Below are 27341 nucleotides of genomic sequence, written 5' to 3' on the forward strand. Positions count from 1 at the left end.
AGCAAGCCAGGAAGGATGAGGACAGGGCTGGGACACTCAGGGGAGAGGAGATGTCACCTGCATGGATGGGAGCAGGGAGCTCAGGGTCCTTTCCCACTGCTCTGGGATGTGAGACTTCTCTGTGCTCCAGCACAGCCCACCATCAGAGACCAGCTAGCTCTTCGAAGGGATTCTCCTCTTTCCCAGGCACAGATGACAAGTGACACTGTCAAAGTTAATGGCTGGACTCAGTCTTAGAGGTCTTTTCCCACCTAAATGATTCCATGATCCTGTCTCCCCTAAAACTGGTGTGGCTCTGGGGACTCCACCATTCTCAGCATCTGAGCCAAGAACCCCAACCCATCTCTCTGGGGTTCCATCCAGAAGAGAGGGAGGGAAGATGGGTCTGGGGCTGGAGAGATCCCCCACATAGAGCAGGAACATCATCAAGGACTGAACAGCTATGGCTGTGGAACCTGCTTCTGTTTCTCTCAAGAAAGTTCAGTCCCAGCTGTCAGTCCCCTTCTTCTGCTTTTTTTGAAGTTGGAGAACTACGTGCATGGATCACTTCTCTAATTAATATAAATATAGCGAAACATAAATAATAGACATGCCTGAAATAGTGTCACTCCCAAGCAGGCAGGCAGACGCGTCATGGAAAGAAAATAAAAATGCTTTTTATCTGTTTTGGCATTTTTTGTTTGTTTGTTTTCAGTGGTTTGTTCTGTTCCTGAGGAAAGAGCAACCTTTGCCAGGGATGAAACTGTCTGAAAGTGAGAGACTGAGGTGTAGGGGGAGGGAAGGCCCAAGGAAGAGTCCCAAGGGGACCGGGATGGGACAGAGACGGAGATAGGAACAAGGATGGGATGAAGATATGGATGGGGACAGGGATAGGGATGGGGACATGAACGAGAATGAAGATGGGGACGTGTGAGGGGATGGGGACAAGGATGGGGTTAGGGCTGGGGATGGAGATAGGATAGCGTCAGGGCTGCGGGGCACTGTGCGTGGTCATCGGGAAGTGGGGAAAACCCTGCCGCTGTGGGGAGGTGGGAATTCATCGCAAATGAGTTTTATCATGGAAACACGTCTCCCGCCGCCCCCGCAGCCGGCTGCTCCCGCCCCGGTGCTCCCCGGCCCTGCCCCGGACCCGGCAAGGGGCGGGGGCGCGGTCGGGGCCGCCGGGTTCTTCCCTCCAACTCCTCCTCCTCCTCCTCCTCGTCCTCCTCCCCCTCCCGCCCCGGCCGCCCGGTGCCGGCGGAGGCGGGCGGAGCGGAGCGGCGGGGCGGGCCGGGCCCGCTCGCATCCCCCATCCCCGCCCCGCCGCGGAGCGCGGAGCCGCCGGGCTGAGCAGCGCTGCCAGGCATCGCCAGCCCCGGAGCCGCCGGGCTGAGCAGCGCTGCCAGGCATCGCCAGCCCCGGAGCCGCCGGGCTGAGCAGCGCTGCCAGGCATCGCCAGCCCCGGAGCCGCCGCCGGAGCGCCCCGGCCGGTCCCGCCGATGGCACCGCGCTGCCGCCGCCAAGTAAGGGGACAGCGGCGGGGGGACGCGGGGCTGGGCGGGGGGGGGGGGGGGGGGGGCGGCGGCGCCTGTGGGCTCACCCCTTTCCGTCATGGGTAAAACCCCCGACCCGCGCGAGATCCCCCTCAGCTGCCCTCGGAGTCCGCGATCCTCCCCAGGGCCAGCCCTGACCCCCTTCCCCAGCGGTTTAGGGAGCGGTGCCGGCGCTGAAGGAGTGGGGCAGCGCTGGGGTTGGGGAATCGGGGTTCCCAGGCGTGTGGCTCCGCTCCTGAGAAAAGCTTCCCGAAGGGTGGAGAGAGGGCAGCGTACCCTTGTCCGCAGGGTGAGGAGGATGGCAACCAGCCCCTAAAGCAGCCCAGGGGGCTCCACCACCCTACACCACCCTACACCACCCTACACCACTCTACACCACCCTACACCACCTTCACTGGTGTCTCAGCGTCTGTTAGTTCTCAGCTTGGCTATAAAACCACCCGTCCTTTGGCTGGGCAGAAGAACAGCCCAATCCAGCTGTTCCTGTGTTGCCAGGCTGGAAAAACTCGTTAGTGTCTTTCTTGTTAAGTAGAAATTGCCGGGGCCGTTGGCTTTGGAAGACGGGAGGGCTGAGGTGGTGCTGCTGTGGCTGGCCCGTGGAAGGGGGCTGGATGTGACTTGTTCTGCAGGTTGTGTTGGGGGATGAAAGGGGAGAAGGCATTTCAAAGCTACCAGGAAGCAGCGTTATCCCGCCCAAGGTGTGGCTGTAAGCCACGGGACTCGTGGCCAAAGGATTCCTGCAGGGAGAGAGAGCCAGGGCTTCCGTCTGACAGGTTTGTAGGTGTCCTGAAGTCCTGGGCTTACATGTGCAAGGTGATGGAGGTGGGATCCTGGGGTGGATCCCAGTCCTTAGGCTGCAGGCCCAGCATTTGCTGCCTGTCTGGTGTGGGAAAGGGCTTTTCCATGAGACAAGGTCTGGTTTGACTGGGACCTGCAGGGCCAAAGGGAAACGTCTTGCTCCGAAGGCATCCTAGCTCAGATCCAGTCTGCTCCGAACTCAGCCAGCAAAATTATTCTCTAAAAATCCAACAGTAGTAAGTCAGGAAGTTGTTGGTGTCTCTGGGGTACGAGCTGAGCTGTCCTGCCCCTGGCAGGTGGGCGAGTTCCAAGGGAGGCTGTGCTGGGTCCCCGCTGTCACAGGGTTGAGCCAAGCTCTCCCGGCACCCAGCTGGGAGTTGGTAAAGCCACAGCCCAGCCCTAGGGCTGGAGGGCTGGCTATGGCCACCCACCTCTCCCTGTGTCACTGTGGGGGAGAGCACGGATGCTCTGGGCACCCCTGCCAGCGCCTTTTATTGCCCTGGTGCCACGAGGGTGCAAAGTTGGTGTGAGGTACCTGGACAGCATGCCTTGCTCTGTGTGGGTGGTGGTCAAAGGGTCAGGGGAATGTGTAGTCAGCAACAGGTTTGGAGAATGGAAAAAGCCGATCCTGAGTGTCCTCTTGGGCTGGCAAAACGCAGAAAAGCGCCTTCTCCTGTCGCTGCAGAAAATAGTTTGAGCGTGACTTGGTTGGGGTTTGTTTGCTGCAGTGGGACAGGAGGGATTTATACTCCACCCACCGCCTCAGGGGCCTCTCCCCATCCAACACAAAAATAGGCTGATCTTTCCAAAAGATGGTGGGGGAGGCCTGGAAAATGCCATTCCTGCAGGGACCTGCCATGCTTCTGCCCCAGGAGATGTGGCACGTGACTGTGGCTTCTGCAGGCCCGGGCAGGGAAGTGGGGAAGAGCCCGGCGTCCTGCCGCGCTGTATCCCACTGCTGCCAGGGACCCCAGCCTCTGCACGTGTGTGTGTGCTCAGCAGGAGTGTTGCCTCCTCGTGCCACCTCCTGCAGCTCAAGGAGCCGATGGTTTTCCTTCCCAAAGGGCATCTGGAGCAGAAATCTCCTGCGGGGCAGGTGCTGCAGCCCCATCCGCGTGTTCCTGTGAAGCCGGTCGGAGGCTGGAGGCTCTGCCAGCACCTGGAAGCTGCCAGCCCGTTGTCTCTGGTTCTGTGCCCCTGTGGGCAGAGTTAGGTCCCCATCAGTAGCTGTGGTCCTGGGGGGCCGGGCGGGTGGCAGTGGAACAAGGCCTCCCAATCCCACGGTGACCCCCCGAGCACCATGCTGTGGGATGCAGGAGCTGGGTCCTCCATCCACAGCAGCACTGGGCAGCCAGAGCCTGGGGACTGGTGAAGAGGCTCCAGACAGGGATGTCTGGCTGGGAAAACAGCTCCTCTGCCATCCCTTCTGGGATTCCCCATCCTTGAATACCAGAGGTGCCCACGGAGAGCCCTTTCTTAGGGATATGGAGGTGTCCCACTGCCTGTGGCTTGGTCCTGCCACATGTCCAGGCTCCACTCGCCATTGGGGGCTGGCCCACGGCTAACTCCCGCCTGGCATTTCCCTTGTTGACGTATTTCAGGCCCTACATGGCTGGGCCCTGGCTCCCATGGAGCTGCACCCATCGATGCTCCCAACAGCACCTCCTTCATCACTGCAGCTGGCAGGATGTGCCATGCAGCTCCCCAAGAGCTCCAGCACTGCTAATTCCCCCAGGAAGGTTTGGGAGGCTCCAAGGTCCCCCCTGTCCGTCCTCCCCTGCCCTGAGTCACGCCATGCCGGTGCCCACGCGCACGCCGGGCACGGAGCAGGGAGGGGAGAGGGGCTGTGCCCGGTGAGTGCCTCCAGGCAGGGTAATCCAGTGTTATTTGTAACACTAGTAGGGAGCTATTTTTAGCGAGAGGCAAATTTGATTTAATAGAACATAATTTGCCGCTGACAATTCAGAGGGCGGCCAAACGAGGAGCAGCTGGATTCCTGAGGAGGCTTTTTCCTGCCCTTCCTGAAATCCGAGGCTGACTTGCCAGGAGTGGCATTTGTTATTCCAGCAATTGCTCGGGGAAAGCCCCTTGGGATGGCCCAATTAGCTCTGCTTTGCTTTCCTTCTGGTGCTTTGTGCTGCCCCATCACCCATCAGTAAAAGAAGCAAGGGAGATTTTTGCTGCCCTCAGTGCCCCCAAACTCCTCCTGGGAGCTGAAGCCAGCCAGGTCCCCCCGCTTTGCCTTTTCTTCTAGCTAGTTCTGCACTCTCAGCCTCTCCTTGGATAAGTTTAGGATAAAAAAGAGCTTCTGATCAAATCAAACAGCTTGTGTGCCAGGAAACACAAAGTCTGTCTGCGTTCCTGGGCATTTCTTACAGTCTGAGTTCTCCTGGACCAGCCTCTGAGGTACTTTGGGACGAACCCATTGTCCAGGATAGGAGCAAACACCATGTTCTTTCTTGTGTTTTCATCAAGATGAAGATCCCTCAAAACCAAAGCCAGTGTGTGAAGACATTGGGTAGCTCTTCCCTAGCCATAGCGCTGTTGTGTCCAGCCTGTCCCCAGCTGGTGGCATGGGGACAAAGAGCTGCCAGGACGAGCTGGGATAGCCACAGGCTGGAGGCGAGTTGCCATGGGGCTGCAGGGCCCCAGTGAGGGTGGGAAGGTGAGATTTTCCCCAGGATTGTATGTTATCCTACCAGGAGTGCCCCAGGGCAGGGCAGGGAGGGCACTGCTCATCCCCTGGGCAGGAACAGCATCTTGTGGGGTCCCCAAGCCCCACAGCTCTCCAGGGAGCCTTAGAGGCAGCCAAGAAGTCCCAGGCCATGGAGGGGTGGAACAAGAGCCCAGTGACTTTGTCCTCCTGGGAGGAAGAGGACTAAGGAGGGTTGTGACGTTTAACTCTAGCAAATGCGTAGCCAGGGTTTTGTGGGCTCCTCTCTGTGTGCAGTCACTCCTTGCAGCTGGAAAACCCTTTGACAGCCATCCAGGCAGATGCTCATCCCTGTGCTGTTTCCTCAGGGCTCACCATCCTCCCCACAGCTCCAAAGAGGGTTTGCTCCTCCCTCTGCCAACACCAGGCTTTGCCCCTGGGACCATCTCTTGCCCTGGAGCATTTTCAGCAGCTGAATATAGAGCCAAAATAGCATTAGTACTGAAATGTGGGCAAAATCCTGAGGATGGGGGGTTAAGTGACTGCTCCTGGTGCACCCCCATATGTGAATGTCCCTAGGGACTCTGTGTGGGGTTGGTGTGGCACGTGGGACCCGACGGCTCCCCAGAATTACTTGTTCCTCTTAATCAAAGGCATTTTCCTGTGAATGGAAAGATGCTGGGGCATGTGGGTGCTCCCCAAGCATCATCCCAAGTCCTATGATCTTTCCCAGCTCATCCTTGCTCTGCTTCCTCCAGTCTGTCAGCTTAGGCTGGTGGAAACTGGGAGCAAATATTTAGCAGGGAAACACCCCTTAAATGGAGATCAAACTCCTTGGAGAGCAACCACCCCCTCCAAATGCTGCCCTTTGCCTGATGACCAATTTGCTTAAATGAAAAAGAATAAGAATTTTTGAAGCCTAAGAATGGGTGGGCTGGAGAGAGCCCTTTGGTCAGGGTTTTTCTGTGGCACAGGTTTTTCCCTTGCATCCAGTTTTGACTACAGATTTTCATTTACAATGATTCTCTGGAAGTAAACGCCAGCTTCAAAGGTGCAGGAGTAAGCTGGAAGTTTCTACTCTCTTGTATTCCCTGCCCCCAGTTTTTGCATCTTCTTTAAAGAACTGTGCCCTTCCTTCTGCTCACCTTGCTGGGTTCCCCTGGGAAATGCTGGGGGTGAGAAGTTCCTTTCCCTGCCCAAGGCATTTTCTTGACCTCTGCCAGCCACATCCTCTGGCCAGTGAGAGCTGTGGCTCTTGTGTGTGGCACCAGGCTGGCTCCGTGGCAGAGGAGCTTTCCCAGGGACACCAAGCCCCGAGAATGCTCACACAGCAAGGTGCCCTGTGCTCCTCCTTGTGCTCAGCCCCGTTTCAGTGCAGCCCACATGCTCTGCTCCCTGGAGTACGGATTCCCCAGGTCTGCAGTGGGGCAAAGCACCCTGGCACCCCATTTCCAAGCTCACACACCCACTACTGAAGGTGACTGTCCCCAGGGACAGCAGGACCCTGTCTCTGCCTCCTGCTGAGCCCCTCCTCTCTCTCTGTCCCCTCCAGGGAGAAAGGTGCTGAGCAGGTGCCCCGAAGCTCTGCAGCTGGCTTCTCACAGGCTCAGGAGAATGATGCCAGCAGTCCCAGAGCCGCCTGTGCCGATGTGACCGAGCGCTGTGTGGGACCTGTGGCACCGAGGCTGGCGCAGACGCAGCGGCTGGTGGCCCCTGCCGTGTCCCTGCTGCCCAAAGATGAGCGATGGCATGTGGATCTCGCTCAGCCCCACCGAGTTTGCCCAGCTCCAGCAGTACACAGACTGTGAGTACCCTGGGATGAGAAGAGCCGGTTGGATGTGCTGAACAGTCCTGTTGATCTGTGCTGGACTGGTGTCCTACCTTTCCTTAGTGTTCTCCTGGAAAACTAGGTGATTCCTTAGATTTTTGGGCAAGTCCCTGCCCCCTCACCCTGGCTGGTTGGGGTCCCCCTGCCTGCCTGGGCGGGAGGATGGAGCTGAGCTTTGGGGGCCGGACACGTGAGCGCAGCTCAGTCCGTCTGAAGGCGGCCAGCTCCCACGTTCCTCAGCAGAGTGAAATGCCAACCAGGAAAGCAGACTGGCTTTTCCCAAACACACAGAGCTGTTCCACAGCGTGCTTTGGGCTGCCAGCCCTCTGCGGTAATTTTCCTTAGTGCTTTTGCAGAGCAACGCTCTGCTGCAGCTCCTGCTGAGAAAAGGAGATTTGCAGCAGCACCGAAGGGGTCCTGGAGCTGGGGGAAGCTGGAGAGAGAGCCTGGGTGAAGCCCAGGGCTCCAAAACCAGGTCCCTGAGGTCCTGCCTGCCAGAGAGCTGGAGTGTGGGTGTGCTTTTTACAGCAGTTGATGGAGAAGCGGTGCAGCTCGTGAAGGTGCTGAGAGCAGGGCAGGGTAGGGCAGGAAAGCCACAGGATGAAGGGAGAAGGGGTGTAAAATCACAAGGGCCTTGCTTTGCAGAATTGGCACGACCCTGGGGTGAGCAGGCTGGATGGGAGACAACTGAGAGCCAAAGGGGACACGGTGAGCTCTCTGAGGCTGTCCTTGGGGACGCTGTACATCAAAAGGGTGAGGCTGGGGACAAGTTCCTCATGTTCCCCAGTGGGGCCATGCTCCTGCCCACCAACCAGAGACTCAGGCAGGGCTGCAGGCAGAGGTGTGTGTGCAGTATCCCTCTCTGCATCTCATTCTGCCTCTCTGGAGGATGATGGACTTTGCTTTCCTGAATCCCAGACCATGAAACACCATCTGCAGCGCTGGACTCAGAACAGTGATGGCATCTTAGTTTCATTAACCAAAATGTGGCCAGCAAGGCTGCAGCAGGGGCAGCTGCCTTCTCCCCTGTAGGATGGCTCAGCAATGGGATCTGGGGCTCCTCTGAGGAGGGCCAGCATCCCTCTCCTTGTGTGCCCCTGACATCCCAGACAGCTGTGGTCCAGTGCCAAGTTCTGTCCCCAGCAGAGGGCTGGGGGGATCAGAGCCAGCTCAGCCCCCACATGGAGAGAGGATTTCCCGGTAATTAGCAAGGCTGGTGTGTCTGAGAACTTTTAAATGCACGTGCCCAGGGATGTGTGTGAAGGTGAGGGCTCAATGTTCACTCACCTTGATCTTTTTTTCCACTTTTCCCTCTTTTCCTATTTTGAAATGAAGATTGTCCCTCCAGACGCTCCAGCCTTAAGGACACTCAGCCAGGGAAAGTCTTTACTACTTGTGTGGAAGTTTGCATGGACCAGTCCAGTGATAGGACAAGAAGGAATGGCCACAAGCTACACTAGGGGAGGTTCAGATTGGATATTCAGGAAAATTTCTTCTCCAAAAGGGTAGTCAAGCACTGAAACAGCCTGTCCAGGGCAGTGGTGAAGTCACCATCCCTGTAGGCATTTAAAAGCCATGGAGATGTGGGACATTTCTATCTTAGTGGTGAACACAATTGTGCTGGTTAATGGTTGGACTTGATGATCTTAGAGGGCTTTTCCGACCTAAATGATTCTGTGATTCTATGAATACAGTTCTATTTCTGCCTCCTGGCACCTCCTGGAAATACCAATGAGCAGCCCAAGGCAGCCTCTGGGATGAGTGGCTCTGCCAAGGGGTGCCAGCAGCCACCTGCACTGGGGCAGGGACATCCAGGGTGTGTTTAGCACACCAGAGCAGCTGGGACTGGAGTGTCCATGCCTTCCTTGCTTTGCTCTGGCTCTGTGTTTATTTTCATACTGGTAAGAGGAAGTTCTCTATATATGTAAAGCTCCCAGGCCAGTTTTCCATATCTGCCCTGCCCTCTGAAGGTGGAAGGGGAAGCAGGGCATGGCTGGCCTCTTCCAGGCACGGAAGGATCCAGAAATTGTATATCCAGCAGATAAACCCCTCTGCACCACCCTGCTGGTGGATGACAGAGGCAGCCCAGCGGGGCCATGCTCAGCTCATGCTCGGGTGCCTTTGTCTCCCCAGACTCCACCAAGAAGCTCAAGGATGTTCTGGAGGAGTTCAATGGGGATGGCGTCCTCTCGAGGTACAACCCCGAACAGGTATGGCCCTGTGCCCGCCCGTGTCCCCCTGTGCTGCTGGCAGCTCCCAGCCCCCTGCAGCTCCCCCCAGCCCAGCTCCCCCAGCTGGGGGCAGCCAGGAGAGGGCAGGGCTGGCTGTTGGTCCCCACCTCTCCCCGTGCTTTTGCACCCAGGACTTGATTCCCCGGCCATCCCCGGACCGTGCCCGCTGCATGGCCATCCCACCCCACCTAACCCTGCTGAAAGCTTTTTGGGGCATTGCCTTGCCAGGCAGAACCTGGGAGGGATTTACTCTCCCCCTAAAAGCAAATGACTTGGCCAGCATGGGGATGGGACAGCTCTCTGCCTTCTCGCTCTCCTCCAAAGAAGGCTGGGATTATTTTTTTCCCAGCGGTGCTTTCAGAGGGACCTGTTGGTGTGCCAGCAGGACAGAGCTTCTGTGGGGCTGTAATCACCAGAATCAAGGCACAATGAGAAAAATCAGTGGGCTGAACATGCAAGGAGGGGCACAAAGGTACCTTGTTATTCCAGGGCACCACAGCCCACCTCACTCCAGCTGGGGCCACAAAAGCCATTGAGAAGTCATCATCCTCACACAATGGCAATGCCCAGCGGGGAAGGAGGAGGCAGAGTCCTCAGGAGGAGGATAGTCCCCATGGGGCTGGGGCTGGGCTGGAAAGTCCCACTGCTCTGCCCTTTCCTGCCACTCCCCCAGCTCCTGCCCTGGCTGCTGTCCCTTCTCCCAGCACTGCTCACCTGGCTCAGCCACACTGGCACTGGGCATTTCTGGCTGTGCTGCCTCTGGGTCCCTTTAGGTTACCTCTAACCACTAGGATCTGGGAAAGCAGCAGCTCTGGGGAGGGCTCTGCAGCTCATGTGCCCAGTGAGGGGTGCCCAGGGCATGCAGCCCCATGCCCACTGGCAGCTCTGCACCCTCATGGTGGCCCGGGGCGCCTCCATCCTCCTCCTCTGTCCGTTCCCCAGCCCATCGACTACGAGGGCTTCTGCCTCTTCATGAAGACCTACCTGGAGGCCGATGTGCCCGAGGAGCTTTGCCAGCACCTCTTCACTTCCTTCAAGCGTAAGATCTGCCAAGCCTCCCCCGAGGGCCAGCAGCAGAGCCCTGGTGTGGCACAGCACAGCAGCCTCGGTGAGCCAGCCCTGCCACCCAGCTGGGCCCCGGGCAGCACGCTGGGCTTGCTCCCACACTGCTCACAGGAATGAAGGCTGGGGGGTGGCACCTGAGGAGGTGGCACCTGAAGGGGTGGCATAGGGGACAGCTCACAACCCCCTCTGTTGCCCCTCTGTGCTGCTCCAGGGAGGGATTTCTCCAGGATGCAATGGCACGTGCCCTTTCCTGTGCACATTCAGAGCCCAAGTCACTCTGTCAGCATCTCTGTGCAGGCTGAGGTGGCCTGCGACTCTGTCACAGGCACTGGTGCGAGCAGCCACCCTGCACTCAGCTGCACCCAGAGCAGGCTCTGTGTGCCAGGCACCCAACTCTGCCTCCCCCAGCCCTTCCCGGGTGGATTCGTGGCTCGTGGAGACATCTGCTGAAAGGACTATAAATTGCAAAGGGAAAGGGAGAACATCCCCCAGCTCTGGCTGGTGATGGAGGAGCACATCCTCCCTGCCTGGTCTGAGCACTGTGGTGCCCATCACCCAGGGATGTGGGCACTGCTGGGGGCTACTGGGCCAGGCAGGAGGGTGAGGGGCCACCTGTGGTGCTCCTCAGAGAGCTCTGGGGCTGGGATGCCAGGGCAGAGAGGCATGGGGCTAGCAGAGGGGACCCAGGGCAAGCACCCAGCACCAGTTCCTGGAGCAAGGGGCACGGACACCCTGGGGTCACTCTGCCCTTGGGCATGTCTGCTTGCAGGGATTAATGGGAAAACCCTTCGAAGTGCTCTGGGACGACACACTCCCGAGCCCAAGAGCAACACTGCTGAGCCACAGCCAGCATCCCTCACCCTGGCATCGATCCCCAATGCCTCCCCCAGCTGGTCCAGATCATCTTCCCAGAAATCCACCACTGGCACCACTTCTGCTCACAACTCCTCAGGCTCTTCCAAGATCTCCCCCGTGTCTCTGCTCAGCCCTCAGTCACCAGGTGAGCTTGGCTGGGGCTCCACTGGGAGACTGGGGCAGTGACAAACCCTCCCCAGTTTCTGGTCAAGTCCCCAGCGTGGTGGCAGTGACCTCCCAAACTCACTGGGTTCCTGGCATCTTGACACTTTTGCTTGGCAAACTTAAGCTACAGATCCCATCCCACAGAGCCCCCATCAGTCAATGTCTTAATTACCTGGCAGCATCTCGTAGGGAGGGGAAATGGGGCAGTGAGTCACAGCTGCCCCTGGCCCCAGCCCCTGCCAGCCCCCGAGGAAGGGCCCCTCTGCCAGGAGCATCCCTCCTGCTATTGCCATGGGCATCAGTGAGCGTGGGCTGTCCTGGCACCCTGGCAGCTGCCTTGCTGCCCACTGAGCTTCTCCCTCCTTCTGGGTGGATGCTTGTTCCCATCAGGATACGTTTCCATGGACTCCAGCTGCTCATCCTGCCCATAGCGGCAGTGATGGAGGTGTGGCAGTCTGCACCCCGAGGAATGAGTGGCACTGCCCAACCCTGAGCCTGTGATGGCACCAGCCCCACATCTGCTTCGTGCCCCCAGGCCTGTGATGGCACCCGGCCCCAAGTGCCCTTTTAATGCCCATTCCTGTGTCCCCTCTGTGTCACAGCCTTGGCCCTGTGGTGTCACTCAGTCCCACGCTGAATGGGTCCCTCCCGCAGAGTTTCCGTGTCCCACCTGGTGACAATTCCTGATCCAATGTCATCCCTGTGTGTGGCCTCTCTTCCTGCCCACAGGCACAAGGAGCGTGGAGAAGAGGTTGCCCTTCAGCCTGCGGAAAGGCCCCAGCTCCCTGAAAGCCACCCCACCTCCTCCTCCCACCCCCGTGGCCCAGGTGGTCCACCTGAAGGACATTGTCTGCTACCTGTCCCTGCTGGAGAGGGGCCGAGCAGAAGACAAGCTGGAGTGTAAGGGTGACCCTGGGGACATGCTGTGTGGAGGGGGACAGTGGCTCAGGGCGTCACCTGGCTCAGGGTGTCACCTGCAGGGGGTTTGCCTGAGGACGAGTGCAGGGCTGGCTGCTCCTGGGAAAACCCCTGGGCATCCCCTTCTGCTCCTGCCTGTGTCTGCCCAAGGGGCCTTGACACTCCACAGCCCTGGGGTCACATCTCAGCCTGGCTGAGCCAGCACAGTGCTGCTCCCACCCTGAAGCTCTAGCAGCCTGAGCAGGGTGCTTGGGGCACCCCAGGGTGCCCTGGGGCTGGGCTCTAATTATCAGCAGCTTCTCTCTTCCCTCCAGTTATGTTTCGCCTCTATGACACTGATGGAAATGGCCTTCTGGACAGCTCGGTGAGCCTTCCCTTGGGACAGAGAGCAGGAGCTGCTCAGGGGCTGGAAACCTTTGGGACACTGTTGGGCTGCCCACTGCCCTGCTGAGATGCTCCAAAAGTGGGCAGGGATATGGGAAGGGAGGAGGAAAGCAGCAGCTGGACTGCAGAGCTGGAGATCACATGGCAGCTCTGCTGCATCCAGCAGGAGCTAGGAAAAAAATCCACCCACCAAGAACTGTAGCACTACATCAGGTCATGGTATTTCAGGGAAGAAAAAAATCCTGCACAGCTCCTTCTCCTATGATGTTTTCTCTTTGTTCTTTGGGTATCGCCCGTGAAACCTGTTGCAAATAAAATCTGGTTTATCAGAATAGTTCTTCCAAGGAAAACCCAGAACAGATTTTCTTGCAGGTTTTCAGGGCAGAAGGCCCTGAAAAAAGAAGGAGCACCCACTGAGGACTGGGGTGTTGCTGCCCCTCCTGTGTTTGTGGGGACTGGGGTAGCCTTGGGCATATGGGAATGTAGACCTTGGGGGCTTGGGGCTGGACACTGCTCATGCCTGGGGCCATCCCTAACCCTGGGCACCACTTTCTGTGTGTGCTTAGGAGCTGGATCGTATCATCAACCAGATGGTGCATGTGGCTGAGTACCTGGAGTGGGACTCCACCGAGCTGAAGCCCGTGAGTGCTGGGGCTGGAGGCAGCAGGGGCAGCTGCAGGGGCTCTCGGCCAGAGCCCTGGCTGGCATCGCTGTGTCACCACATTTTGTGCCCTCCTCCAGATCTTGAAGGCTATGATGGAGGAGATTGATTACAACCACGATGGGACCGTGACGCTGGAGGAGTGGATCCGGGGTGGCATGACCACCATCCCCTTGCTGGTCCTCCTGGGGATGGAGACAGTGAGTGTCTCTGAGAACACCTGGCCCAGCCTACCCCCAGCAACAGACCACGCACTCATACGGCACCATACAGCCCCACGCTGGCTCTCAGCCCCTGCTGACACCCCCACCCTGCCCCTTCACACCCCAAATCTTCCCAAGTTCATTTTTGAGCTGCTGTGCCCAAGCAGGCTGGGCTTGCTCCTTGCTATCGCAGTGCACTCCAGTTCGGTGAACATTTAATCAAAACCTAAGATGAGTACCTAAAATGGCATCTCCTCTTGTAGAGTGAAGCTTAAAGAGCAAAGGTGGGGCTGTTGGGACCCCCATTATTTCTCTGTCTTGTTTTTTCATCCTTTTGGCCTTCATTTCTTTCAAGTGCATCCCCGGCCATGAGGTAATAATTTGCAGGGAAAGATGTTTTTGCTCATGGTGCCCACGGTTCCCCTGGAGAGGTGGTGTGGGGGACAGGCTTTCTGGCAGAAAAAAATCAAGAAAGCAGGGAATTTAAACTGGCTCCTGCAAAGCACTCATGCCTGGCCCCAGATGAAGAGGTTTGTGCTTTTGTCACCCCATGGTGGCGGTGGTGGCTTGGCCCCAAATGTGAAGTCACCTTCCTGTCAGCTGCCAAGATCTTCCCGGTGGCTGGGCTGTGCCAAGGGTCCATGGGAGCGGGAGCTGGAGCTGGACGTGCCCAGGGGGGTGCAGTGGCAGGGATGCTCTGGGGAACACCAAGAGAGAAGAGAAATAGGGGGAGCCCACAATCCTGCCGGGAGCAAACTCCCAGAAAAGCCATGGGGTTTTTAGGGGAGGGAAAGTTGATAAAAATGACGGGCTGAGGGTGCTGGGACTCTTGGCAGCGGGGGAGTGACGTCCTCCCTCCACTCCCCTGCCCTGCAGAACGTGAAAGATGATGGGCAACATGCCTGGAGGCTGAAGCACTTCAAGAAACCTGCCTACTGCAACTTCTGCCGCACCATGCTGCTGGGGGTCCGCAAGCAGGGCCTCTGCTGCTCCTGTGAGTCCTGCATCCTTGCCAGAATGTTGCATTCCCAGATTGGTGGCTCCTGCCACAGCCAGTGGTGCCCTGGGGAGGGAGGACTGGTTCCTGTTAGTGCTGAGCCCCGTGGGTGCTGCAGGCTGAGTGGGGAGGGGGCAGCTCCCATGCTTGGGAGTGATGCTGACCTCCTTCTTGGTGGCACTTGGGGTAGTGGTGCCCTGGTGGTATTGGGGTAACAGTTGGACTTGAGGGCATTATAGGGGTTTTCAAACCTAAATGATTCTGTGGCTCTCTGATTTTTCTCTCTCACCAGTCTGCAAGTACACGGTCCACGAGAGGTGTGTGTCCAAAGACATTGCTTCCTGCATCAGCACCTACGTTAAATCCAAGAAAAACACAAGTGTGAGTAGGCAGCTGGTGCATTTCTGAGCCAGTGGGTGTCCTGGCTCCTGGGGGGAGAAGACCCTCACATCCTGGGCAGCAGCTCATGGGCATTCCCAGCATCCAAAGCCTTGCAGGATGCACCCCATCCTGAGTCCCCAGGGACCCACACGACCTCCAGCTCCAAGATTTGCCTTGGCTCTGCACAGGGGCTGTGCAAGGGCCAGGACTGGATCAGCAGCATCCCTGCAGGACAAGCTTCCAAAATCTTGATGGACACCCTTAGCAGGAGGGAGGTGCCTGCGGGTCAGTGGGTGCTGTCCCACAGTGTCCCCGTGCCTTGCAGGTGATGCAGCACACCTGGATCGAGGGCAATTCACCTGCCAAGTGTGACAGATGTCACAAGAGCATCAAGTGCTACCAGGGCATCACTGGCCTGCACTGCGTCTGGTGCCAAATCACGGTGAGTACCCAGGGCTGTGGGCACCCACAGTGCCTGCATGGCCAGATCTGAGCTCCTGGTCAGGGGAGGGCAGGTGTCCTCTGCTCCACATCCCTTCCTCCCACCCCTCCAGCTCCACAACAAGTGTGCCTCCCATGTGAAGCCAGAGTGTGATGGGGGTCCGCTGCGGGACCACATCTTGCTCCCATCCTACATCTGCCCAGTTGTCCTGGTAAGTGCCCCTCTTATCCTGGTTAGTGCCCCCTCCTCGCTGCCAGTGATAGGGACCCAGCAGGGCACTGCTGAGGCTGATCTGCCTGCCCTGGCTGCTGGCACTGCCTCTTGGGCAGTGTGGGCACCCACACCTCGGTTCCCCAAAGGACAGGCAGTCCCACTGCCGACGGTCGGAGAGCGACTCCCCTGCCAGCACCAGCCCCGAGGACAGCCAGGGCTTCAAGTTCAACTCCACCACAGTGGATGGGCAAGGGCTGCAGGTGGGTTCCTGCACCGGGCTGCAGGTGAGCTCTGCCACTGAACTCAACAGCTGAGGAATTCACAGCTGCATTTTCTGCCCTCCAGATCAGCCCTCAGCCCGGGACACACCCACTCCTCGTATTTGTGAACCCCAAGAGTGGAGGAAGGCAAGGGGAGCGGTAGGTGGTCCTGCCTGGGAACAGCTTCCCCCCGGGGCTGCTGGTCCCTCGGGCATCACTCCTGGTGTGGGAATCACCTTCATGGCATCCCTCACGTCTCTCTCTTCCCAGGGTCCTCCGGAAGTTTCACTACCTGCTCAACCCACGCCAAGTGTACAACCTGGACCGTGGCGGGCCCACGCCGGGGTATGGAGCAGCTGCAGGTGATCCTCTGCCCCCTCCCACCGGGCCCTGCTCTCCCACATCACCCCTTGTCTCTCCTGGCTTTCTCCAGGCTGAACTTCTTTCGGGACACCCCAGATTTCCGTGTGCTGGCCTGCGGAGGGGACGGCACGGTGGGTTGGATCCTGGACTGCATAGGTGAGCAAGGCACAGCTGTGTTCCTGCTGGGCTTCGTCCACCTGCATCCTTGGTGATCTACCACAGATTCCTGAGATCCCCCCAGGGAAAGTGGGGTGGTGATCCTGCCAGCAGCATCGTTCCAGGCTGCTGGCTGAGGAGGGACATGAAGAGGAGCAGGGAATGAGCCTTGTCAGCCCCAAACTTCTCTTCTCCCTTGAACTGCAGACAAGGCAAACCTGGTGAAGCACCCCCCGGTGGCCGTCCTGCCCCTGGGAACGGGCAATGACCTCGCACGGTGCCTGCGCTGGGGAGGAGGTGAGAACAGGCGAGCACTGCCCAGGGCACGGCCGGCCCTTGGGAACCCCTCAGCGTGGCCATCCCCAGGGGAGGGAGGACTCCTGGGCTCCTGGGATGGAGTTCAGAGCTGCATCTAAGCCTGGTGCCTCTAACTGCTTCCAAAAAAAGCAGCTGCTGCTTTCTGAACCCTTCGAGGCCAGGTCCTGCCCAAACTTTTCCATTTGGAGAGCCCTGCCATGAGCCAAAATCTCTGCCACTGCTGCAAGAATGTGCCATAGCAGCAGCCCCCAAGCGCTTGGCACCTGGCTATGACATGGCTGTGCTCCCCTTCATCCTCCTTCATCCTCTTTTCCTTCCAGGCTATGAAGGAGGCAACCTGATGAAGGTCCTGAAGGACATAGAGCACAGCACAGAGGTGATGCTGGACCGCTGGCAGATTGACATCATTCCTACTGACAGGGAGACCAACGGAGATCCCGTCCCATCCACCATCATCAACAACTACTTCTCCATTGGGGTGGTGAGTTCCATGGGGCAGGAGTTGGTTTCTCCCTTCCTGTTCCTCCAACCTCCTTCCATCTCCTGGGTTTTCTTTTTTTTCTGGTTTTATTGTCATTTGTAAAGGCAGCACCAAGATACGTAAGCAGGCATGGGTTCTTTATCTTCCCAGCAGGAATGTTGCAAGAATGAGTGTGAAAGGAGCTTAAACAGGATTCAGGGAAGTTTGGGGTGCCAAAGACAAGGACACCCCACCTGCCAAGACATCAGCAAAGCCCTGCTTTGGGTTTGGACCCATGTTCCCCCACATTTTCCTGACCAAGAGAGGTTAGGGAGCTTGGGGAGGTTGACAACCCTGTGCCATGGGGGTCAGTCCTGAGAGCAGGAGTGTTTTGGGGAAAGCCCTTCTCTTCCCAGGGACCTGCAGCATTTTTGTCCTGTGCCAGAGGTGCCACCATGGCAGAGGTCACTCACCTGCAGCACTGCAGGATGCTTCTGGGCTCACATCGGCTCCTGCTAATGTAGGTGGCATTTGGTGACAGCTTCTGAGCTGGGCTTAAACACCCCCACTCTGCATAAGGAGAGGTTGTGTTGATTTTCAGGAGAGCTGCCTGCTCTCAGGGGAGCTGTCAGGGTGCAGGGCCTTGGGGTGTCCCCAGAGCGCCACTGCTCCATTGGTTGCCTTTCCTCCCCTCTCATCATCCCCTCCATGCAGAGCCCCTGTGATGAGGGAAGGAGGCCAAGTGCACTAATTATGTCCCACCTAACAAGCTTTGGGAAGAGCCTGGCTGAGGGTCCCTCCATCACCTTGGACCATCAATGTCATCCTCAATGGCACCGTGTCATTGTGCCACAGGGACCAGTGGCAAGCATGAAGAGCTGAGCACCCCTGCCCTGGCTCGTGCCCACGGGGCACAAGGTGGGGACTCTGTTCCTGTGCTGTGCCACTGACGTCTCTGTGCTCTCCACAGGACGCCTCCATCGCCCACCGCTTTCACATCATGCGAGAAAAACACCCTGAGAAATTCAACAGCAGGTGAGGGCATCCCTGAGAGCTGGGTGTGGGGGGACTCCCTGCCACTGCCATGCACCATGCCAAGAGGATTTGGGGTTTGGCCAAGCTTAGGGGACAGGCAGAGCATGCACCAGGCGTGGTGGGGGTCAGACCAGGCATGGTGGGGGGCTGGGATGCTTCTTCAAGTCCCGTGCGCTGTGGCAGGCTGCTCAAACTGGGCCACACACCCAGTTACATTCAGTCATGCCTTATAATTAGTATGGAATTCCAGGACAGGCAGGAGCAGGCCAAGCAGGGAGGGCAGGGCAGGCAGCAGGTCACAGCTCGTTCCCGCTGTGCTCAGGGTGCATGGAAATGCGGTGATGGCAGCAGGAGCCCTGGCTTGTGACCCCCATTCCCAGGTTTAGAAAGACCTGCTAGAAAAATCCCTGAGTGCACCAAAGTGTCTGACTCTGCCCTCAAGTTCAGCTCCTCTCGGCTTACAGCCTCTCCCAGCTTAGAGCTCCCCTTCAAAGCCTGGCTCAGCAGCTGATGCAGGGAATGAGCCACGGTCAGAGGCTGCTTAGAGGGGTGCTGAGGCTGCTGAGGTGTGGGACATCCCCTCCACAGGGTGGCCTGTCTTTTGACACTGCATCCCATGCCTAGGGAACACCCAGTACCCCCTCCTCCCCCTCAGATGGGTGTCAGAGCCACCCTCTGACAGACCCCAACCCCCAGACACATCCTCGTCCCACCACACAGCTCCCTTGGGCCAGGATGCTGGTCGTCCCTCTCCACAATGGCTTGTGTCCTCATCCATGGCTCATGTCCCCATCACAGCAGCTCCAGACAGTCTCTGGCAGCCTGTCCTGCTGCTGGTTGGGGCAAGATGCTGCTTCCAAGTGGGATACTGACATGTCTCTGTGCCCCAGGATGAAGAACAAGCTGTGGTACTTCGAATTCGGGACATCAGAGACCTTTGCAGCCACCTGCAAGAAACTCCATGACTATGTTGAGGTTGAGGTGGGTTTCCTGGCATGGTGCCTGGCTCCAGCCATGGCACAAAGGCTTTTTGGAGCCGTTTCCCATGGATCCCTCAGCTGTTTGAGGAGAGGATGCCACCATGGCTTTGACTTCTCACTGTGGCAGAAGGACATGGTGGCTGGCAGGACCCCTTATTCCACCACACAGCGCTTGCTACAAAGCCAGCCAGCTGTGGGCAGAAGAGTAATCCTGTATTCCCCACTTCCAGCTGTATTTGAGAGCATGCCTGGAACATTCTCCCTGTAAATTCTGCTCTGCTCCCAGCCCTCATTGGATGACATGGAAACAGCCTTTAATTAGAGCTGGGAGGAGGGCCCATGGTTGCTAAGAGTGCTGTCACTTCTCTGTGCTGGGGATTTGGGCTGTAAACTTCCGTCTCTCCCTATCTCTGGATAATCCACCCTTTTATAACTTAGGCTGGAGGGTGAGGGGAGAAGACAGCACTTGCAAGAGGTGCTGGGAGTCAGAGCAGGTGGTGGGTGCAGGGTGCTGGTGGTGGGCACAGAGCAGAGCTGGCCCTGCAGACGCGTGGCTATGGGCAGAGGGATTTTGATGCCTGTTTCTATACGGGGAGTTTCTTCCCTTTCCCAAAGCCTGGGGTGGGTAGCTGCACCCTTGGAAACTTGTGGGAAGGGGCAGGACCAGCATCACAACCGTCTCACCCCCTTGCCCATCCATGCAGCGCTGTCCCAGCGTGGACAAAAGTCCGTGTTTGTGGAGTTGAATGCTGCTGGAGATGGGCACGAGGTGCACCCCGTTCCTTCTCGGGGTGCTCCCCACCAAGTGTGCATCCCCACCAGCTGAGCCCATGGCTAGGAAAGTGTTAATCCCAGAGCATTTGAAGTTGAAAGCAGCCGCCTGTCCTCCCTCCAGCTCCCAGGCAACTGTCAGCCTTGCAGAGAAATAGCAGTTTTGTTTTGGAAATTGGCACTCGTTCCCCCTACAACTCCTGGAAATGAATTTGCTTTTTCCCCCAGCTGCAAATTTCTCCTTCCATCCCCGCTGCCAGCGCGCCGTCAGCTGCCCCTGCTCAAAGGGCCCATTGTAGCTCTCTGGCACCGAGGGGAGGGCTCTGCAGGGAGAGTTGCTCCTGCCCGCGGCCCTGGGCAGGCACAGGCTCCTGCAGCAGCCCAGCATTCTGCACTCCTGGCAGCCAGCTCACCCCCACCGAGGCTGGGCTGGCTGCCTCGCTGGCAGGTGGGAAAGGTGCCTGTGGCTGGGGGTGATGCTCCAGGTGTGTTGTCCATCCCGCGAGGAATCGGAGCCCGCTCGCTTGGTAGCCGCTGCTCAGAGCATTGAGGTCTTTTCTCTTCCTACAAATCACAGCATCATTACCATGTACTGAGAATGAAGGGATTAACATCCTTTCCAAGCCTTGCAGAGACAGCTCTTCCCTCCCAAACCAGAAGATTCCTGCTTTTTTGCTTTCAATGTGAGGCTAAAAATAAGATCCCGCAGCACCAGGGGAGGCAGAAAGGATCTGACACATCGAGGTGTGAGCGCCCAACGGGGTTGGTGTCCTCAGCATGGGCCAAGGGGGTGGGAAAAAAAAGCTCTAGACCTTTGTTAAAGGAAAACAACCAGAACTGGATCAGCAGAAGGGGCTTATTAGCCCATTTCGTTCCTCTCAGCACAAGAAGTGAGGGCAGAGGTGCCTTCGCATCACCAAAATGCAAGGAAAAAGCTGTGCTGGGATTTGCTGAAGCACAGAGTGGCAGGTAAAGAGCAGATGCCTCAAGGAAAATAGGAATGCTTTATAGAAATTCAAGCTGGATGGAAAAGTGGCTGCTTTCACCAGAAGTATTTAGGAAGAGGATCTACATCTGGGTAGTGTGAGAAGATCTGAAGTTAAGAAATGCATTTCCATGGCTGTTGTTTTCAATCCTGTGGGAAAGCTGCAGGCAATGGATATTTTAACTTTCACAGGGAATTTTCAGCTGAGGCACTCCTGCTGCATGACAGCAAAGCCTGGGATGCCAGTTCTGTGTGCTGTGCTTTGCTCTCCAAAACCTGACATTTTTCCCTCTGACACCTTCTCCTAATTTCCTTCCAGCCTTATGTCTAGTTTCCAAATGTCACTTGAAGACAAATTGGTTTGAGCTACATTTTGGGCAGCCAAACTTTCCAGTCCTTTGGAGTCAGTTTGGATAAGGAGAAGGGGGAAGGCAGGTGTTGGGGCTCCTTGGGTGGAAGTCGCTTTAGGGTCAATGTGGTGTTGCCTCCCATTTGGGTCACAGCACCAAGTCTAGCCAAGGTTTTATGTTCTCCCCCAGGAATTTCCTTTTTTAAACTGTCATTTTGGACCTGTGGTAAATCTCCTATGGAAACAGAGGGGAGAGCAGCACAAGGAGTATCAAGGAGTTGACAATAACTCTAGGAAAAAGTGGGAGCGTATTTGCATCTCCAGCCCCAGCCACTGTGGAGCTGCCAGTGTCCCCTGGAGACCATCCAGTGTCACTCTGTGCTCAGGGACCCACACTTCTGTGGTGGGGAGAGGAGGGGACTCCATGTGGTGGGCACAGCTCCCCCCCCCCACCCCTGACACCACCTGTGTACCCGGCAGTGCGACGGCACCCTGCTGGACCTGAGCAACACGTCCCTGGAGGGCATCGCCGTGCTCAACATCCCCAGCATGTACGGGGGCTCCAACCTGTGGGGCGAGACCAAGAAGCAGCGTGGCTACAACCGGCTGGGCAAGAAGGTGCCAGAGAAGGTGCCAGGCATGGTGGTCACCGATGCCAAGGAGCTGAAGTTCTGTGTGCAGGGTGAGTGGGGGGCAACAGGGGAGTGTGGGGTCAGCACAGGGGCACTGGGCAGCCACCACCTCTGGAGCAACAGCACTGCAGGAGTTGTGATCAGCTCGGTGTCGTTTGGGGTGCTGGGGTGACTTCGCTGTATGGCAGAGGAAGAGCTGGCGCCCAACAGCAGAGCTGGCACCAAGGGCTTTTGTCAGCACTGTGCCAGGCTCCAGCACAGTGCTGCCAGCCTGGATGTGGGGTTTGAGAGCAGCAGGACCCACACTGAGCCCAGCTGGCACCTCCCACCCACTGCTGAGGCCACCAGAGCCACCCCGTGGGCAGGGACAGCCCAAAGTGCTGGCAGCATTGCCCAGTGGGGAGCAGTGGGGTAGAAAGTAGCCAGCAAAATAGACAAAGTGCCTGGGTTTTCCACCAACCACCTCCCACAGCGTGGGGCTGGGCTGGGAATCAGCCCACCCGGTGATGTGGCTGCCAGAACAGCAGTGTCACATCCCAGACTGTCACTGGCTCTCCCTTGCTGCCTGAGCCAGTGGCAACAGGCAGCAGGGAGCGGGATACAGGGCAAGCCAGTCCCAAAGGGACTGCAGGGGACAGCAGGGTTGGTACCCTGGGGACAGCAGGGTTGGTACCCTGGGGACATCCCCACTCGTGGGTGGGTAAGAGGGGCATGAGAGGCTCAGAGGATTTCTCAGGGCTAATAGGGGTGTATGTGAAAGAGGAGCCTGAGCAGAGAGCTGTGCCATTGTCAGGTGTCCTTGCTGGTGGCCCAGAGGAGCAGGATGAGCTGTGAGAAGAGGCCATACCCTGGGGTTTGACCAGCTGTTCTGCCACGTGTGCTGGTGTCTGGGGAGCTGCAGCACCCCAGGGCACCCAGGCAAGGGGTGCCATCATTTCACACACTGCAAACAAACAGGCCAAGGGCTGGTGGGGATCTGGGCTGGCACTGTGCAGCTATGCAGGCCCAGGTGCTGTTTCAGACCAGGAGTCCTTTTGCTCCAAAGATTTTGGCTAGCAGCATTGCCCAGCGCTGGAAACACCCAGTTTGGTGGTCTCGGGACACAGAGGACATCAGGATAAATCCCCTCAGTGCTACCAGCCCTGCTGTGCTTCAGGACAGCCAGCAGCCCTGGTGTGCTGGCCCTGAGGTTTCCAATGAGGGCAGAAGGTGGGGGATACCTGGGGATGGGGAGAGCAGCTCAGATCCCTCTCTCCTGCAGACCTCAGCGATCATCTCCTGGAGGTGGTGGGGCTGGAAGGCGCGATGGAAATGGGGCAGATCTACACGGGGCTGAAGAGTGCAGGGAAGAGACTGGCCCAGTGCTCCTCCGTCATCATCAGGTATTTGTCCCCTTCACAGCTGAGTGCCCGAGCAGCAGCGAAACCTGACACCTGTGTCACCGCCTTCTCTTCTCTGTGCCTTGCAGGACGTCCAAGCTGCTGCCCATGCAGGTGGATGGGGAGCCCTGGATGCAGCCGTCCTGCACCGTCAGTGCCCAGGGAGGGGCAGGAAGGCGGCTGGGCAGGGGCTGGCAGGGTGTGGGGATGGGCAGCAGGGGCTGGAAGCACAGCAGGGTGGGACAGCCTTGGCTCCTGCTGGCAAAGGCTGGATTTGGAGGGAGGCTGGTGCTCTTGCTGCTGGGTGGCCGCAGAGCCCAAGCACTGTGACTCCGTGCCCTGGAGTCATGATGTGCCCGTTTCTTGCTGGATGGGCAGAGCAGCATTCCTCCCTGGGGGAGCTGCAGGAGGGTCCCCTGATGTTTCTCCTCTTGCACAGAGGAGAAATCCTCTTCCCATCCCAGCACTACCTGGATGTGATTCCAGAGCTCTTCACCCTGGTGCTGAGCCGCTCCCAGCTTCAGGGGTCACTCCTGAGAGTCCTGGGGCTGGAGGTGCCTGGGAGGCCTCAGGACTCTCTTACTGAGCTGAGTTTTTCTACTTCTTTTTAGATCAAAATTACACATAAAAGCCAGGTGCCCATGCTGCTGGGCCCCCCCCAGAAGAGCAGCTTCTTTTTCCTGAAGAGGAGGAACCGAACTCGGGATTAAAAGATCACCCAAGGATCCACAGCCTGGAGACACTCAGCATCCCAGCCACCTGCCTGATGCAGGGGCCCCCAGATCCCCATCCCGTGGTGGGGACAGAAACTCCCCCTCCAAGCCCACTGGGGATTATTTATCCTGAGAAGGTCTGGTAGGCTCCTTCCTGATCGCCAGAAACATCCTGTCAAGCTGGGATGGAAAAACGGGGAGAAGTCTGGCTGGCATGCAGCGAGCACATTTGCTGGAGCAGCACTAGGACTGGGATTTTTTTCCCCCCTTAATTTAAATACCCTCCAGCCAAGCTGCCAGTGAATGTGCTCCTGAGGCAACACTAAGCTCCACTTATTTATTTATCCTCCTCCTGAAGACCACTTGATGTCTCACTGGCTTTCTGTCCCCCAGTCCTTGCAATGGGAGGAATTATTTATTTCCTTAGCCTAGAGGAGCCATCTCAGCCACTCACCTCTGTGCTCTGGGGTTTAAGAGAGATGCAAAGAACCATTGCTGCCAGCCCAGTGAGCCATGAGCTGTGGGACAGGCTGGGGACAGACAGTGCACAGGGACAAGTGTGGGGTGGATGGGAGGAGACTGTTTTTACAGGGAAATGGCAAAAAAGGGGATTTCTGGGGAAGTGGCCCCAGCTCTGGGCTTTGTGTTCATATTTATATATTTATTTAGCAAACTTTGGACAAAAAGGGGACTCTGGGGGTCACCTTTTTAGGAGCCCAGATTGGACACAGACACCACCTCCCTTCTCTGCTGGCTGTCCTCCATGGCACCTCCTTCCACATGGACTTTCCTTTCTCCTAAAGCCTGCCAGCCTGCTCTGGGGGCTGGAGACCCTGGAGACAGACATCCAGAAACTCTTCTCACTTTAAGGTGTCCCCAGCACCTTTTACACATCTCCCAGTGTGCTCTGCCAGGCTGGTGCTCTCCCTGTGTGACAGGTGCTGCCTCTGATGCTCCTGCGCTGCAGGGAGTGGGGCAGAGTGGTTGCACCTCCCTTTCTGTAGGGCCAGGTCTCCCCACAGCCCTCTCCAAACCTGAGAAGCCTCACAGATGCTGCTGCCTGTGTGACTGCTGGGGCCCACTGGGATGCACAGACAGGTTTTGGTGGCATCACCCATGGATGGACAGATCAGGGGATGCAGATTCTCTCCAGGATGCACAGGGACCAGAAAACAAATGAATACACGGAGTTTGTGGTGGTCTGAATGTACTCCCAGGAGCCAGGAGCTGGCAAGGCTGGCCCATGGGAAAGGCTGCTGGTTGCTTCTGCAGCCACCCAGTGCCTCCAGCAGTGAGCCTGCATGCAGGACACAGCCACATCCTGAATTAAACCTGCTCCCAGGCAGCTCCCTTGGGGCTGATGGAGGCTCCTAAGCTGCTGGGAGCAGTGTGTGCCCCGTGGGTGTCACTGCAGGCAGGAAAACTCTTGCTTGTCCCCACTGCGTCCCTGCCACAGGGCTGGGACAAGTCACACTGTCCTCCCCAGTGCCCACTCAGTCCCTCCTGATGCTGCAGGTCCCCATTCAATAGCATTCTCCTGGCAGAGGGTGCTGCCATCACTGTTCCAGAGTGGCTGGAAGGGACCTGTTTGTGACCTGTGTACACAGGCATGCGTCACCGCAGTGCATAAATCCACCCTCCTCCTCCTCCTCCTCCTCCTTGTCCCCCAAGGCAGCTGTTTATGAGTAGCCAGGTGAAAGCAGATGGAGCAAGGCCAAACAAACCCCAGGTCCCACGAGCCAGCTGCCTCCATCTCCCCAGCCCATTGCCAAGGGCAGCAGTGCTTCACAGCCCCACCCTCGGGGAGGGTGAGAAAACCACCTCAGCCATCTGCAGAGCTCTGCCAGCAGCAGGGTGACAATCTGTGGGATGGCAGCACGCAAGGTCAACAGGTTTGGTTCTATTTCCCTGCCCACTCAGCCTCAACCCAGGGTTTTATCCCAGAGCCTGCATGGACTCAGCAGTGCATGGGGAGTCAGCAGTGGTTTTCCTGCTCCTTGCCCCCGTCACAGTTTGCTGGGCTCTGGGCAAAGAGCAGCACTGAGGTCTCTGCTGTGGTTTGCTGTCTGTGGTGGCAGAGCTGGGGGAGCAAGAGGGCTTTGTGCCTGCGCCTGCACCCTTGGGCCTGGCAGTGCCAGGGGTGAGCAGCTGAAATCCAGGGGTGAACACTCAGCCACGTCCTGCAGGGCACAGGGAGCCCAGGGCCACCACTCTGGGCCAGTGGGACAGTGATACACCAGCACCACTCTGCCAGGCTCCAACCCAGACGTCCCCTCTGATGGCCCAGCACCAATGTGCTCCCACACTGCCAAAGGCATGGTTCAACGGGCCTGCCAGCTCCCCACCTCCTTAGTCTGATGGTGCAAAGGTCCCGAGCCCAGGAGGGACTCATGGGGGCTGGGACTTCAGCCCAGCTGTCCCTGGCTCCAGGGAGGAACAAGCCATGCAGCTGAGGGGCACTCGAGGCCTTGATCCCCCATTCCCCAGTGCCTCCCAGTTCAGCCCAGTTCCCAAGTGCGTGGGATGGAACCAAACCCCCAAACAAGCCCCGGGGCACTGGTGCCAGTGCTGCACTAGGGAACCCCTGAGAGCTGGGGAACCCCATTGCCACAGGAGCCTCAGCCCACTCCCCTCTGTGTGTGTAGCCGTGGTTGCCTGCATGGAATGGTGTCCGTAGCGTAGCGTGTGTTGCCGTGTACACCCGGACTGCTGTGGGCTTGCCTCCAATAAAGATGGTCATGAACTCCTCAGCTGCTCTGGGGTGCATGGGGGTGATTCCTGGCCAGGTGTGGCCCTCTGGGGACTAAAAGAGATGGTGCCCACTCCAGGATGCCGGGGCTGAAGGGGTGCAGGCAGCAGCAGCGCAATGGAGTGGTGCTCAGTGGGAGCTGCATCCGGCTAAATTTGGAGCCTGCAAATTTTTTTTTTTTTTTCCTTCATCAGTGGGGTCTAAATTTAGCAGGCACCGGTCACCATCCCCCCCTGCCAGCCCTGGCTCTCCAGGGGTTTCAGCTCTTCCTGTGACCTCCCATCTGCCCGTCCCATGGCTGTGCTTGGCCTCGTCACCTCTCCGTGTCCCCAGGGTGCTGAGCAGCCCCCAGCCCGTGCAGATCTGCAGCTGCCCTGGGTTCCCCATTGTGCCCCCATCTCTGCAGTGACCCCCTCATCCCCACTGCCCACTATGCTCCCCAGCCTGGGTTTTGCACCTGCCTGCCCATGTGTCATCTGCTAATTTTACCTGCAGTGATTTAAGCACGGTTGCCTCTGTGCAGAGGGGAAGTGAAAGCACGAGTGCCTGCAGAGCCCCCAGGAACGGGCTCCAAGCAGCAAGGACACCCTGTGCCCTCTGTCCTTCCTGTCCCCAGCAGCCCCCTCATCATTCCACCCGGGACAGGACGACCACCGTCATCCCTGGGGGGCGGAGGTGGGCCTTGGAGGACTCCGGGAGCTCATGAGTAACCCAGCATCACAGAGAAGCTCCTACCAACAGCCCAAAGACATGCTGGGCAGCTTGCCCAGGACACTGACAAGCCCATGACCTGAGGATTTCAAGCTGGCCAGGACATCTCTGTACTGACAGGCTTCCGAATGCCTGGGCAGCTTCCCAGTATCCA

At 57.9% G+C, this 27341-nt stretch overlaps 1 protein-coding gene across 2 annotated transcripts; it reads left to right on the forward strand.

Annotated features, from left to right (window-relative positions):
* Positions 1 to 1304: 1304 nt before the first annotated feature.
* LOC128812046 (diacylglycerol kinase beta-like) lies at positions 1305 to 26477 on the forward strand. 2 transcript variants are annotated; one of them, XM_053986167.1, is made up of 25 exons: positions 1305 to 1502; positions 6536 to 6787; positions 8945 to 9021; positions 9985 to 10150; positions 10877 to 11107; positions 11857 to 12027; positions 12360 to 12409; positions 12996 to 13070; positions 13171 to 13290; positions 14170 to 14287; positions 14583 to 14671; positions 14997 to 15113; positions 15226 to 15324; positions 15473 to 15586; positions 15672 to 15745; positions 15857 to 15948; positions 16046 to 16105; positions 16313 to 16402; positions 16744 to 16904; positions 17854 to 17918; positions 18809 to 18899; positions 21484 to 21685; positions 22897 to 23017; positions 23104 to 23164; positions 23626 to 26477. In XM_053986167.1, exons 2-25 carry the CDS (start codon positions 6721 to 6723, stop codon positions 23722 to 23724), a joined length of 2610 nt encoding a protein of 869 aa, XP_053842142.1. In that variant the 5' UTR covers positions 1305 to 1502; positions 6536 to 6720; the 3' UTR covers positions 23725 to 26477. The 2 variants fall into 2 exon arrangements, with proteins under 2 accessions (XP_053842142.1, XP_053842141.1); XM_053986166.1 differs by having other exon boundaries at positions 15857 to 15931; positions 16020 to 16105.
* Positions 26478 to 27341: the final 864 nt, after the last annotated feature.

This window comes from Vidua macroura, chromosome 10 (assembly GCF_024509145.1).
Source record: "Vidua macroura isolate BioBank_ID:100142 chromosome 10, ASM2450914v1, whole genome shotgun sequence".
Classification (NCBI taxonomy): Eukaryota; Metazoa; Chordata; class Aves; order Passeriformes; family Viduidae; genus Vidua; species Vidua macroura.